The sequence below is a fragment of the Eschrichtius robustus genome, chromosome 7, assembly GCF_028021215.1.
Source record: "Eschrichtius robustus isolate mEscRob2 chromosome 7, mEscRob2.pri, whole genome shotgun sequence".
Lineage (NCBI taxonomy): Eukaryota > Metazoa > Chordata > Mammalia > Artiodactyla > Eschrichtiidae > Eschrichtius > Eschrichtius robustus.
The window spans coordinates 123300167-123314364 of record NC_090830.1 but is presented as its reverse complement, the minus strand read 5'-3'; the positions used below and the strand labels follow the sequence as shown (position 1 = coordinate 123314364).

General features: G+C 47.8%; 1 protein-coding gene across 1 annotated transcript in view; it reads right to left on the bottom strand.

The window, feature by feature from the left end:
- Positions 1–2627, bottom strand: part of VWA2 (von Willebrand factor A domain containing 2) — a 43255-nt gene extending 40628 nt beyond the window's left edge. Inside the window, 1 exon segment of the mRNA XM_068547917.1 lies at positions 2576–2627. Within this exon segment, the coding sequence (XP_068404018.1) occupies positions 2576–2627 (52 nt within the window).
- Between the last annotated feature and the right edge of the window lie 11571 nt (positions 2628–14198).

Below are 14198 nucleotides of genomic sequence, written 5' to 3'. Positions count from 1 at the left end.
CAGAAACAAGACATAAACTACAATACAGACAGTAGACTGAATTAAAGAAAAAAAAATCCTCCACTTCCATAAAACACATGGCAGACGCTGGGACAGAAGCAGAGGCAACACTTACCCCCCCAAACTCCAAAAACAAAAGATCACAAAAATCACTCAGTAATTCAGCAAATTGGTCCTCCAGAAAATGGAGGCTTTCTGCGTCAGTGCACTCGACATCGTCAAGATCTTGTCAACTTGGGGGGTTCCTGCTGCAGCCCATCCCGTGATGCGGTGCAGCTCCCATGAGCCCTGCACCCCCGGAAGTTCTCCGAGGGCAGGAACACCTCCACCTGTCCTCCACAGAGCCCAGCCCAGGTCTCTGCACACAGTTTGGCCAAATGAATTAAGAACTATAAAAATGCTCACATCCTTTGACCCTGCAGTCAAAGCCAGTAGGCACTAAGCTTTCCTGAATGAGCCCATGAATTACTGGCAAAGGGTCCAGGAGCTAAGGAATCCCTAAGGTCCTGTTCCTTTTTAAATGTCTTACCAGCAAATTCTCCAGCTGGAGACACACCAGCCATCGCCCCGGATGGGAGGGAGGAGGCGCTCCGTGACCAGAGACCGCTCACTACAGATGTGACTCAGCTAATGTAACTCTGCACCATGTGCCCAGCTGTCCTGGCGGGTGCCAGGCTTCAGGTGAGGCCTCCTTCAGGGGAGCGGGTACCTGGGTGATGTCCCCACTGCGCCCCTGTGAAACTACCTCAGGACTCTGCAGAAGTCCCCCTTGGAACAGGGAGCTGATGAACGTGCGACTGCTGCTTCCTCTCCCAACCACGTCAGCCCACACCTCTGGGGACCACCTACCTGGGGAGGGCGGGGGCAATGGGTGGTGCTAAGAAGCTGGACGGGGAGGGGGTGGAGTGGGTGGCGGGTTTTCATCCCAGTCCTACTACTGATAGCTGTGCAGCCCCAGGCAAATCACAGAACCTCTCTGGGCCTCCCCTGCCTCATCTGTACAACCTAGGGGTGGTCAGATCAAGTGCTCTGTAAACTGGACAGGCTACAGAGGGTAAAGTTCCACGATGAGCTAGAACAGAACCTTTACTGTGCCTGGGCCCCCAGGGACCGCATTCGGGCCCTGTCCCCAAACACATCTCATTTCTCCCCAGTTCTTTGGCCATGAAGCTACTGTGTTACATTCAGCACCCACATGGCTTCAAGAGAGGGGATAGGCGGGCTGGGCAAGCACACCCTTCTTCCAGCCTCTCTTATCTCCCTGAGGCTCCGGAGAACAGGCAGGTGGTGACAGCAGCCAACGAGCAGAGAGTGTACCCCTACTCACAGAAACACAGACCAGGGAAGAACTGGAAGAGAGCCTCAGAGACCGCAAGAGGACCCTGGGCTAGCCTCAGACAGCCACCCAGCCCACTGGCTCCTACTCGTTGGACGACACTCCACAAAACACACTATTTCTTTCTACCATCTCATATTTCAAAGGGGCTAGAACTTGGGAGGGCCAAAGTGGGAAGTAAACAGAAAATTGATTTGCTCCATTATTCATTCATTAATCTGCTTCTTGAGAACCAACTATGTGCCAAGCTCAGTGCTAGGAGCCAAGATCACACTAAGTAGTGAATGAAGAATAGGCAGAGTCTCCTTCTCATGGAGCTTATGTCCGGCGGAGAAGATGGACATTATCTTTTAAAAATTCACAGAGAAATAAACTCATATCTGTGTTAAGTGCTACACAGCAGAGGAATTCAACAGTACAGGAGGTTTTAATAGGGGGATCTGACCTGATGTGGGGGTCCAGGAGGAACTGTGCTGGGTGCTGGAAGATGAATAGGAGTTTACCAGAATAGCGGTGTTGGGGTGAGGCAATGATCCAGGCAGAGAGGCCAACATAACTGAGAACCCCTAGGGTGGGAGGGAGCAAGGGTGCTGGGCAGGCCTGGAAGGAGTGTGGGCTGCAACACAAAGGGTGGACAGAGGGAGCTCCAGAGGGGACACCAGGTGGCACAGGATCAGATCAGGCAGGGCCTCTGTTTTTTTTTTTTAATTTCTTTTTTCGACGTGGACCATTTTTTGAAGTCTATATTGAATTTGTTACAATATTGATTCCTTTTTTTTTTTTTTTATGGTTTGTTTTTTTTTGTCCCCAGGGCATGTGGGATCTTAGCTCCCCGATCAGGGATCGAACCCACACCCCTTGCATTGGAAGTTGAAGTCTTAACCACTGGACCACCAGGGAAGTCCCAGGCAAGGCCTCTGAAGAGCAATAGGACATCACTTAAAAGTTCCAGGTAGGGGATGGGAGTGGAGAGGGGTCCAGACATGATTAGATTTGCATTTTGAAATGGCTGATGTGTGAAAAACAGGATGGACGGGAACCAGGTGAACCCAAGGAGACCAGTCAGGAGGCTACTGCAGTGGTCCAAGCACCAGATGATGGGGCTTAGAGTAGGCAGGTGGCCGTGGAGAGGAGAAACACAAATGCACTCGAGAACTTTAGAAGTTAAAATCAACAGGATGTGAGGCAAACCAAACCCCTCAACACCTTAACCCTCGCCCCACAACCAAGAAGACTTACCTTCGGCAAACAGGAAAATGCAGATGGCTTCCAGCAACAGGAAAGAGGGCATGTTGATATAACTATAGGGCCAGGACAAGAAAATAAAGCATCAGCAATCAGCTCTGTGAGCTCCTCAAGTCACACCTCCAAACAAGACCACAGTGGCTCAGCCTTTCCCAGGGCACGGATATGACCCTAGAGGCTGCTCCTTGCCATGACAACTAGAGTAACCTGGAGAAGACTCAAATCCCAAAAAGCCAGGGTAGACTACTCCAGTGACTCTGATTTTAAAGGACAGCCTAACATCTTCCCCAGACACCTAGCTCCAAAGCCCCCAGCTCCTTCACAGACTCTGGCAAGGTGCGCTGTGTCCACAGTTAAGAGACCAGGGGCCCTGCTCAGCCTCGGCCCTGACCAGCCACGTGACCCTGGGGAAAGCCCCTCCCTCTTAGCAGCTCCATTTCTTCACAAGGAGTTAGATTCTGATAGACTGAAGATTTGATTTCAAAGTCTTCATTTTCTGAAACCAAGTAAGCTCTCCCAGCCCACACTTTCTAAATTACTTAAAAACAGTAACATGGCTGAGGAAGAAACAAAAGTGTTTCTGTAAAGTTTTTTTTGTTGCCTAATGCTTATAGTATGGGTAAAATTCAGTTCCATGGGACCTGATTACTTATCCATTTTTGAGGGAGATATTAAGGATGGGAAGTGAGAGCTTTTCTTGAGAAACCATAGACCATAACTTTGATTCCATAAGGGCACATATCTGAGGTTTACTTCTAATTTTAGCTGTGAGGCCTGGAAATGCAATATTATCATTTCAATCACAAAGATATGATGCACAATTCAGACAGACTTATATTTTGGTAAGTATACATGTAGCGTAAGAACTGAAAGGGATCATATAGATGAAATTTAGATTTTTCCCCCCAGCATAATTCAGCGGGGAAAAAAATCTAAAAATATCTTAACAATAGGTTCTAGAAATTCTATTTTTTGTCCTTTGGGATGCAATACATTCAAGATCTCACCCTATAGTTTTTCTGCATTAAACATAAATCACAGCAAGATCTTTTTTGATCCACCTCCTAAAGTAATGAAAATAAAAACAAAAATAAACAAATGGGATCTAATTAAACTTAAAAGCTTTTGCACAGCAAAGGAAACCATAAACAAAACAAAAACACAACCCTCAGAATGGGAGAAAATATTTGCCAGTGAAGCAACTGACAAGGGATTAATCTTCAAAGTATACAAACAGCCCATGTCGCTCAATATCAAAAAAACAAATAACCCAATCAAAAAATGGGCAGAAGATCTAAATAGACATTTCTCCAAAGAAGACATATAGATGGCCAAAAAGCACAAGAAAAGATGCTCAACATCACTAATTATTAGAGAAATTCAAATCAAAACTACAATGAGGTATCACCTCACACAGGTCAGAATGGCCATCACCAAAAAATCTACAAACAATAAATGCTGGAGAGGGTGTGGAGAAAAGGGAACCCTCTTGACTGTTGGTGGGAATGTAAATTGATACAGCCACTATGGAGAACAGTATGGAGGTTCCTTAAAAAACTAAAAATAGAACTACCATATAGCCCACCAATCCCACTCCTGGGAATATACCTGGAGAAAACCATGGTTCAAAAGGATACATGCACCCCAATGTTCACTGCAGCACTATTTACAATAGCCAGGACATGGAAGCAACCTAAATGTCCATCAACAGAGGAATGGATAAAGAAGATGTGGTATATATATACAATGGAATATTACTCAGCCATAAAAAAAGAACAAAATAATACCATTTGCAGCAACATGGATGGATCTAGAGACTGTCATACTGAGTGAAGTCAGACACAGAAAGACAAATACATGATATCACTTATATGTGGAATCTAAAAAAAAAAGGGTACAAATGAACTTATTTACAAAACAGAAGTAGAGCCACAAATATAGAAAACAAACTTATGGTCACCAGGGGAGAAGGGGGGAGGGATAAGTTGGGAGATTGGGACTGACATGTACACACTACTATATATAAAATAGTTAACTAATAAGAACCTGGTATATAGCACAGGGAACTCTACTCAATACTATGTAATGGCCTATATGGGAAAAGAATCTAAAAAAAAGTGGATATGTGTATATGTATAACTGATTCACTTTGCTGTACACCTGAAACTAGCACAACACTGTAAGTCAACCATACTAGGAAGGGCCAGGCAATGCACATGTTTCTTTCCACTAAACAAATAACACAGATGCTCAATCAGGAGATAATTCCAAAGAGAAAATCCTAAGCAGAGATGTGGAAAGGGAAACACTGCAGGATTCCAGGAGAATCCCAGGCTATAGAGACGAGGGCAGAGAGAGAAGCGGTCAGTCTCTGCGGAGGCACGGAAGCGTGCAACACGCAGTGGGGAAATTCACTTCAACCTGACACTCTCCAAAAATCCCTTTAACATCCTCAGTAAGGGCCACTCTCCTGCATCTAAGAACGTGGAGAGCAAGGCAGAAGCCCCATGTCTTCATTTACGGATCCTGGCCCTTCGGATCCCCCACCTCCACTAGGGACGCCTGTTCTCCAAAATACCTGGCGGGAGTCTCCTGGTCGTCTTCGGTGACTCAGCCATGTGACTTTTGTCTCACTCGTCTGCTTCACCCCATCCACCTCTGCCCGGGCACTGAAAACACACCTGCCAGCTGCAGGAACACAACAGAACTCCACTCTGAATTCAGAGGATTTGCCGACCAGTCTGAGAGCAATGGCTGCCTTGAAAATCAAAGTCACCCAGGAAATGTATATTCTTGTGAACTCTAGAAGAGTTAAAAATGACCCAACTCGTGTTCATGAAGGTGCTACTGCCAGACCTCACTGGAATTGCAGGAAATATGAATAACCAGTGGTGGCGGGTGTGCTTTCCTGGCCAGTGCTTACCCCCTGGGCCTGCACGCCTACTCTCAGGTGGCGCGCTCTGGTGTCAAAAGTAAAGAGGAGACTCAGTGAATGAATGCACACACCCCAGAGACGATTGGAAGGCATCACTGATGCTCAGAAGGGGATGGGTCCTGGGTGATCACACAGCTCAAGTCTCTGGCTCCTAATCCAACAGGCTTTCCTCTAACCATGCTACTCCTGGAGCCAAAGTCAGCTCAGAGTCCTAGAGCCACAGCCCTCGACGCCATCCACGCTGAGCTGGCACACCGTCAGTCACCCCCGGACAGGCAGGAGCCATCCCCACCCCATGGTGGTAGAGTCTGCATCCTGGATCCAGAGGCCCTACTTCTCATCCGATGCTGTGAGACCCTGAGAGGGGGCTACGGTTCCTCACCTGCAAAATGAGGAGGATGGACCAGATGCTGCCAAGGTGTCTTCTGGTTTTAAAAAAAAAAATCCCCTTTTGATCTCCCCTCCATCGTGGACCTACGATGGTCAGACCTTACTCCCCTGTCTATTCAGCTTGCTGGATTTCAAAACATTTCTGAAGCAAACCAAATCGAATATCCTAACCAGCTGAGGGTCTCTGTGCTTCAAATAACTCAAAGGCTTCACATCCTCACCTAATCTAAGTGAAAACTGGACACGCAATACTGCAAGCGGGAGGAAGGCAGGAGCTTCCCAGACACAGTCAAAGGGAGAAAGGAAGACAGAGAGGATACCAGCTGGTGGAGGGGCTGTCATGCCTCCTGCCCCACTCATGCCAGCAGGACAGACTTTCCTTTTCCCCAAGGACCTGTTTTCTTTCCTCTTACTTCAGACAACAGCCACAGGACAAGTCCCCACCTGGCACCTGGAAGCCAGGCAGGGGCGAGGCCTGGAGACAAGGGCCAGTGCAGAGCAGAGGGAAAGGGCTTCTCCATGCCGTCTAGTCCCGAGGTTCAGGATGATTTTCTGGGATCACAGCTTCTGACCTTGGTCGCGCGCGCGGGACTCTGAGGCCCAGGCCTGTTAATTTTTTTTTTTTTTACAAAACTAGGATTCTAGCAGCCTCCGCAGCCTGCCGTGAGGACAAGGTAAAAGGGAGTACAGAAGGTTCCCGATGCAGAGCAAGGCGTTCAGTGAACACGGGCCCCTCCCTCTACTAGGTGACAAACCTAAGCAGATCCATCGTGCTCTATCATGCACCTCTGCTTGCCCAGATGAATGTTTTGCCAGAGCCTCCTAAGGTTCTGCTCATTAAAGCAAAATTTGTGTTGGCAATCTGGAAATCAATATAAGAAATCAAACGCCTCCTCGTAAGTGCTTGGCTCAGATGGTGCTGACTCTGGGACCTCAGCAGCACCTCCCTCCCCTGTCCTCCCACACCCACTGCAATCCCCACTGTCACACAGCCCACACTGAGCCTGCCTGCTGGTATATCTGTCCTGCCTGCCAGATGGCAAATGGCTCAGGGACTAGGGATTGTGTCTCAGTCTCTGCTGGAGCCCCAGCAAGCTGCACGTGCCTGGCACATAGTAGGTGAGAACTCAGCACGGCAGGTCGGCTGGAAGGATACTTCCTGATGAACCTTTGTATTCTTTTTTATACCAAGCTAAATGAAACTGTTGTTTCGATGCTGGTGCAGGGTTAATAGCACTCTTTACTATCTATTCCCACCCAATCATCTCAAAAATTCAGTTCATTCCCCCCAACTCACATAGCAAAACTTTCTTGCAATACTAATTCAACATTCTAAATACAACCCTACATCCGAAAATTTTTTAAAGGATGAATTCCACAGTTAAAAACCAACAGCTGCTCCCACCTAGTGAGCGCTTAACTCACTAAAGCGCCCAGTACCAGGCTCCATACTTCTGTATCTTCTCTCTCCTAATCCTCCCAGCCAGCTCATGACAGCATGTTACCCCCATTTTACAGATGAGAAAACTGAGACATGGAGAAGTGAAGTGTTTCGCCCCAGGTTAGACAGCTAGTAAGTGCATCGGACTCCTTTCTGGCCTCCCGGTGATCTGTTCCATCTGTCACCTTCCTGATTCTGGGGGATCAGGATAGAGGAACAGAAGCATAATTACAAATCTGCCACCCTGAATCCCACCCATTGGCAGTCTTCCATGAGCTAATACCTGCCAGCAACTCCCCCACTCGAGCACAAAACTTGAGAAGATTTCCAGAACTCTATGCATTCTTGTACAAAGCAGTCGGGAGTGGTCTGCAACCCAGGGGCAGAAACAGATCCTTCGTTCCCAGGTACACGTTGTCAAGCCTCTTCCATTACAAAACGCCTGACTCATCACATTTGTTCCTTTCTGTTCCATTACTCATGCGAATCCCACACATTATTCCTAGCTTCTGGGGTTCTCACGCTTGGACTTAGACACCCCCCACCCCGTCTTCTTATCTGATTCTTATTTTCCAATCCTGATTCCATGCAGCACCAGCAGCACTTGGGACAGCGGTTGAGTGAGGGTTGCTGCAGGACGCTGCAAAACATCACGCTCTGTGCTGCCCCGGGAATACACTTCCCATGAGACAGGAAGAAAGGAAGGCCAAACAAGGCTACTTTTGAAAAAGAAGGGCCAGACTGAGCAATAGCTAAAGGCAGTTTTGCAGGACAATGCCCACCTTCTCCTCTATGATCAGAAATGAAATGAGGGCAGGGTGAAAAAGGAGAGCGCTTCCACCTCCTTACAAAATGCAATTCCAACCCCGAATATTAGATTAGCCCTTGGCAGCCTCCTCTCCATCAGTAGGATGGAAATCTGAACCCTTTACAAAAACAGTCCACACCTGAACAGAAAGACTTTAAAATCGGAGGTAAAAGTCTCCAGCCTGGAAGCCCGTGGTCTTTCGCTGTAACAAACACCTTCCTTGTTCATTTGGCTAAATACTTGGCTCAGACCCAGAAAGTCAAGGGAAGTGAATGACACATTTCTAGTCTGATAAGGCAAGAAGAGCATTTTAAAAGTTGCTCTGGGCACGCCATGCTCCCTCTAACAAAATCACAATTTTCAGAACCTAACAGTCTGGCAACCACAAATCAGCCCCAAGGGTCAAACAACGTGCCCTTTGGATCTCTGGATGGTTGGGGAGAACAGGCAGATTGGGCATAAATCACAGGTTTCCCACACTCACTGTACCTGCTAAGAGACATTTTTAGCCAAAAGAGATTTTGATATTTGTTTTGGTAGTATTTGGAAATCCTTTATTGAAACTGTACAGGACCCAAATTCACTGCCATGGGACTCTGGAAAGACACACAGACAGGACTGGACATCCAGGGCTGAAATTCCAGACTAGTTCTGCTCCTAACCAGACGGGTGACTCTGCAAACAACTCCTCACACCCCCCACCCCCACCCGCCCCTGCCCACCTCAGTTCATTCATCTGTTTCATAAACCGACAGTGTTGTAAAGATCCAGTGGAATAGTGTGTGAAAGTCCCCCTAAGGGTAAAAGACTTTCTAAACGTATGATGTTAAAAGATTATCACTGCATTTAATATATTAACTTCATTTAACTACTCATACCCTATAGGGTAGACATGATCATTTCCACTTTTATACTTGTGGAAATGGTCTCAGAGAAGTTGGGGTCCAAGGTCAAAGAGCTGGTAAATCACAAGTTTGGTGTCAGGCCCAGGTCTTCTGATGCTGGCAGCCCGGACATGCCAAGAAGCGTGCCATATACAGTTGGCGTGCAAAGAGCACCAGTCTGACATCAGGAGACCTGAGCGCCGACCTCTCAGGTAAATTCCTTCACTTTAGTCACTCAGTTTTCTTCTTTCAAAAATGGGGGTGACATTACCCGTCCTATTTACCTGGAAAGGTTGTTGCCAGCATCACATGAGACTACAGTGCAGAAGTCCTCTGGCAAGGGCAAAGGTGACTAAATGGAGATCAGGGAAATCCAGTTAAGAGAAGGGACCCAGGATCAGGAAAGGAAGTGAGGGATGGAGGATCATAATCACATTCAGGAAAACCCAGCAGGTAGTTTTCTGGCTGGAAGAGGAAGAGTAAGCAGGCTGGAGCTGTTTAGAAGATGAAAGGATGAACTAAAAGAAGGGCCTTCAAGTGTATTCAGCTGTCCCAGGTTGCTGGCTTGGGGAGACACTGAAGCAGCGGTGTTGCACGGGATAGACCCTCCCTTGTGCAGGGTTCCCAAGAGGCCTCCAATAGCTTTGTAGATGATGGGAGGGATGTGTCTTTTTTTTTTTTTTAATATCCTTGTGGGATAAAATTAAAAATGAGCAATTCTGTTACAGTCCTTTCAATTAAAACAGTTTTTTTGTTTTTTTTTTTTTACTGATCTGTGAAGTACCAAAGTGTGAGGACCACTCTTCTAAAACACCTCATAGTGGTGCTGACCCTTCCATTGATGTAATTATATGAAATTTAAGTTATTCAATAAAAACTAGTAAGCATCTGCCCTGTGCCCAGCACCCTCCCAGGTGGTGGGAATGCAGTGAATATGCTCTATAAGGTGCGCACCTGGTGGGCACATTCTTAACAAAAGGCTTTTACATTTTCACCAGTAGTTTATCCTCAATGTCATCAGTTGCCAATTAGTGACTGTGCTGCTTAAGAAGCTCATTAAAAACCCAGGAGTCAGCGTTCCTGGCAGGCTCGCCCATTCTCCCTCGGGCAGTCTTCCACCTTTTCTGGGTCTCAGTCTCCTCATCTGTAAAAACACGGGCATCTGACTATAATTCATTCCAAGAACTCGAGCCTATTGAGGGGGAGGGGAAGGAGCTACACTAAGCTCTGGACGACAGACCAAAAACCAGATTTAAAGAAAAAAATGTCAGACTTCCCCGGTGGCACAGTGGTTGAGAATCCGCCTGCTAATGCAGGGGACACGGGTTCGAGCCCTGGTCCGGGAAGATCCCACATGCCTCGGAGCAACTAGGCCCGTGTGCCACAACTACTGAAGCCTGTGCGCCTAGAGCCCGTGAGCCACAACTACTGAAGCCTGTGCTCCTAGAGCCCATGCTCCACAACAAGAGAAGCCACCGCAGTGAGAAGGCCACACACCACAACGAAGACCTAAAGCAGCCAAAAAATAAATAATAAAATTTAAAAATAAAATTGTTTAAAAAAAAATAAAGAAAAACATCATTGATGGTTTTCAAAGACACAGGTATGATGAACGAAGGAATCTCCATGACCCTCCGGGATTTGCCTGGGGACCCTGTCTGGGAAATTCTTATACATCAAGAGGTGGGCTCTGAGCTGGATTTCTACAAAGAAGAGTAAGGGCCATATCCCATGCAAAGAACTATCTAGTGGAGCTTTGTACCCCCATCAGCCACAGGAAGAGAAGGGCTGCAGGCTACCGAAAGCCAGCAGCATTTACAAATGAACTTCCACGGCCTTTATCAACTACAGCCGTACCTCTCTTGGTTTTGTTTCCTTCTCTTCTCTGACTCTTCTCTCAATAACTGCACATTTCTTAATATAATGTCACACTGGAAGCAAAACAGACCTTCAATTTTTAGACCTCAATTTATAAAACACTTAGAGGTTCTAGGGGTTTTGTTTTTAAATTAATGGACCGCATAATTTGAAAACTGCACAGGTTCTAATTATTCAGTTCCAAGACACCAAGCACACTGCATAGCGTCACCATAGAAAGGCCCCTCTCAGCGGGAAAGCCATTGATTCCACAATGAAAGGGCAGCAAGGTGCCCTCCTCCCTTCTCTTCTGCCTGGGTGTCCACCCTGTTTTTAAATCCATGGCCCCTGGCAAGTTTCTAAGGTGCAATTCTGAGACCCTCCCCTTTCCCATCCCAGAAGGTGGCCAAGAGCCAGCCCTGAATTGGAGAAGTGCAGGAAGCAAGGCTGGTCCAGCTGGCCAGAGTGGGGTTGGGCCGGGGAGGGGGTCCCAGCGGGTGAAATCACCATGGAGGATAAATCCCTTGGACTTCCCACAGGCCAAGGGCGAGTCTCTCAGGGCAGCGGGCCCCTCTCAGGCTCTGCTTGCAGAGACCTCGCTGGGGGCACTGGGCTGCTTGGGAAAACCAAGCCGACACCTGCATCCGTTCTGTAAAATGGAGTGGGGAAGGAGGCTTGGGCTTGCCCCCAAAGCCTTTATTCGAAAGGCGAGCCAGGTTAGGGGGGCTCCACGACCGCGCCAAGCCTGTCGGGTGTATTATGCGGTTCCCTCCTCCACCCACATTCACCGGGCCCCCATCCCCTTACCTGCGGTCCGCGCCCCTCCGCTCGGTGCTCCGCTGCCGGGGACCCATGAGAGGGGCCGTTCCCGAGCCCGCCGCGCGCTGCCTCCCAAGAACCCCGCCGGCTCGCCCGGGGCCGACAGCGGGGAGCCTGGAGGAGGCGCGCGCCGGGTGCGCTTTGCCCGGGACGCCGACTTCCCGGAGAGGCGCCCGGGCCCCACGGCCGCACTCAGGTGGAGCGCAGACATTGCCGAACAAAACCCGCCGCCCCGACGCCGCGTCCGCGCGGAGCCACGCCGTCTCGGCACTCCGGGCATATTCGCCCGGGGGCCGGGCGTCTCTTCTCCTGCGAGCGCGAGGAAGGAAGCGGCGCCTCTTAGAGGCCGCTAACCACGCCCCGGAGCGCGGACGCCTGCGGCGTGGAGACCACTCGGGCTGGGCTCTCCGTGACGAGAAGCGCGCGGCGAGACACGCTCGGGCCAGGGGGCGCTGCAGGCCCGGGGAGGGGCGCCCGGGTGGGAGCCACGTGGGACACCTGGGTTCCTCACGGAGGAGAGGCGCGGAGCGCGGCGCCGGCCGAGCCCGCTCTCCCAAGGCCGGTGCATTGCGCTTCTGGGAACACGGCCCGCAGCGCCCCTCGCGTTTTTAAACAACGCGTTGGCCAAGGCTGGCAAATTAACAAAGGTACTTACTTCTGCTCTGGTCTCCCAGCCTCCGAGCGGTGCAGCAGGGAGCTCTGTGTCATCTGCCGTCGACTCCGCAGGATTTATTGCTCCGACCCTTGCGAAAATGTTGACTTTGGCATCGTTTCTGTTTGTCATGGCAATTGCCCTTTGTTTACCTGTCTGTCCTGTTCTTGCAGTTGGGCGGTAGTAAGCGGGCCTTTGGCCAGTATCCTCGTTTAAGTCTAGTAGGTGCCTTGATTTTAAAAATCAAACACCACAAAGCGAAAATAGCTCAATGCCTGCCTGGCACAATGCCTTGTGCGTAGTAAGCACTCAAAAAAAAGAAAAAGCTATTATTGCATAATCTATAGGTTTCATACTTCATCAAAAAAAAGTGTCATTGCATAACGTGTGCTCATTACCAAAAAAAATAAAAAGAATGATAAGCAAAGCACACCTACCCCACCACCCAGAGACAGTCACTATTAACATTATGGTGTTCCTTCTTCCAGCATCATTCTACTCATATTAAATTTTATTGTTAGCTCATTCCATGCATAGTGTATCATAACCAGCTTTTTTATGTCCCTTTTTGAACATCTTTCTGTGGCTCTTCTTCACTTCCACTGCATTTTATTTTTCAAGTCAGTCACAAAATTGTCCAATTTCGAGGAAAGGGGAAAAGATTCTGAGGGGGGAGTAACAAGATTCTGTAAGAGGATATGGTACCAGAACTTCTGCAGCAACTATTTTTGGAAACACACTTTGCCACAATTCTAGCAGTATTTTGGAAGATTCCTTACTATTGTCTAGATAAACATTCATGTTATCTGCAAGTGGAGATATTTTTTCCATTAAAAAAATCTGTTTTTATTTTAAAAAACTTTAACATCTTTATTGGAGTATAATTGCTTTACAATGGCGTGTTAGTTTCTGCTTCTTTCTGTGGCTTTTAGCCACTTTTAATGTTCTAGTGTGCTTAACCAGTCCACTATTTTAATTTTAATCATTAGATATTTGTGCTTTTGCCCAGTTACTCCCTTGGAGTAAACTGCAAGATGGTAAAGTTCTAGGCTATAGGGTATATATACAATTTAAGGCTTTTGATGTGTATTATCAAGTTGCCCTCCAGGAAGACTGACCTGTTTCCTCTTTTCCAAGCCCCTCCCCCATTATTCTTATAAATGTCAATCTGATAGACGAATAACAATTCTGTTTTTACATCTTTCCTTTTCAAAAAATTCTAAAAATGTCACATTTCCCTCTGTGGTTCTCAGTTGGTTTCCAATCCTCCCAATATTGACAACTTCCAGTGAAAGTGGCCCATGGTAAGGTCGATTGTTGCAAACTTCACTAGAAGAGGGGAAAAAAGAGGCCTCATTTTTTCACCTCGTTTCATTCCTCCCAATAAGATTTACTGAGCACCCAAATGTAAAAACAGTCAACCAGAGCAGCATAAGTAATGCCTGAGCACCTGTGCGGGGGAACTTGTCTGCGGGTCTAAATGCTCGGTGGGCGAGGCATGGTCTCTGCCCCTAGATGGGCACTGTCCCACAGAAATGCAATGCACGCCACACAGGTGATTTCAAATGCTCTAGTAGCCATATTAAAGTGAAAAGGAGCAGGTGAACTTAATTTACTAACCCAGTAGATCCCAAATATTATCTCAACATGTAATCAGAGTGAGATATTTTAAGCTAAGTCTTTGAAATTCAGTTGTATTTTACATTTACAGCACATCTCCTTTTGGACTAGCTGTATTTTAAGTGTTCAATAGCCACAAGTGTCGAGTTGCCCATGCCGCCCTAGATAGGGCAGGCGTTTGAGAAGAGCAGACCAAGTCCTGGTCAAAGTG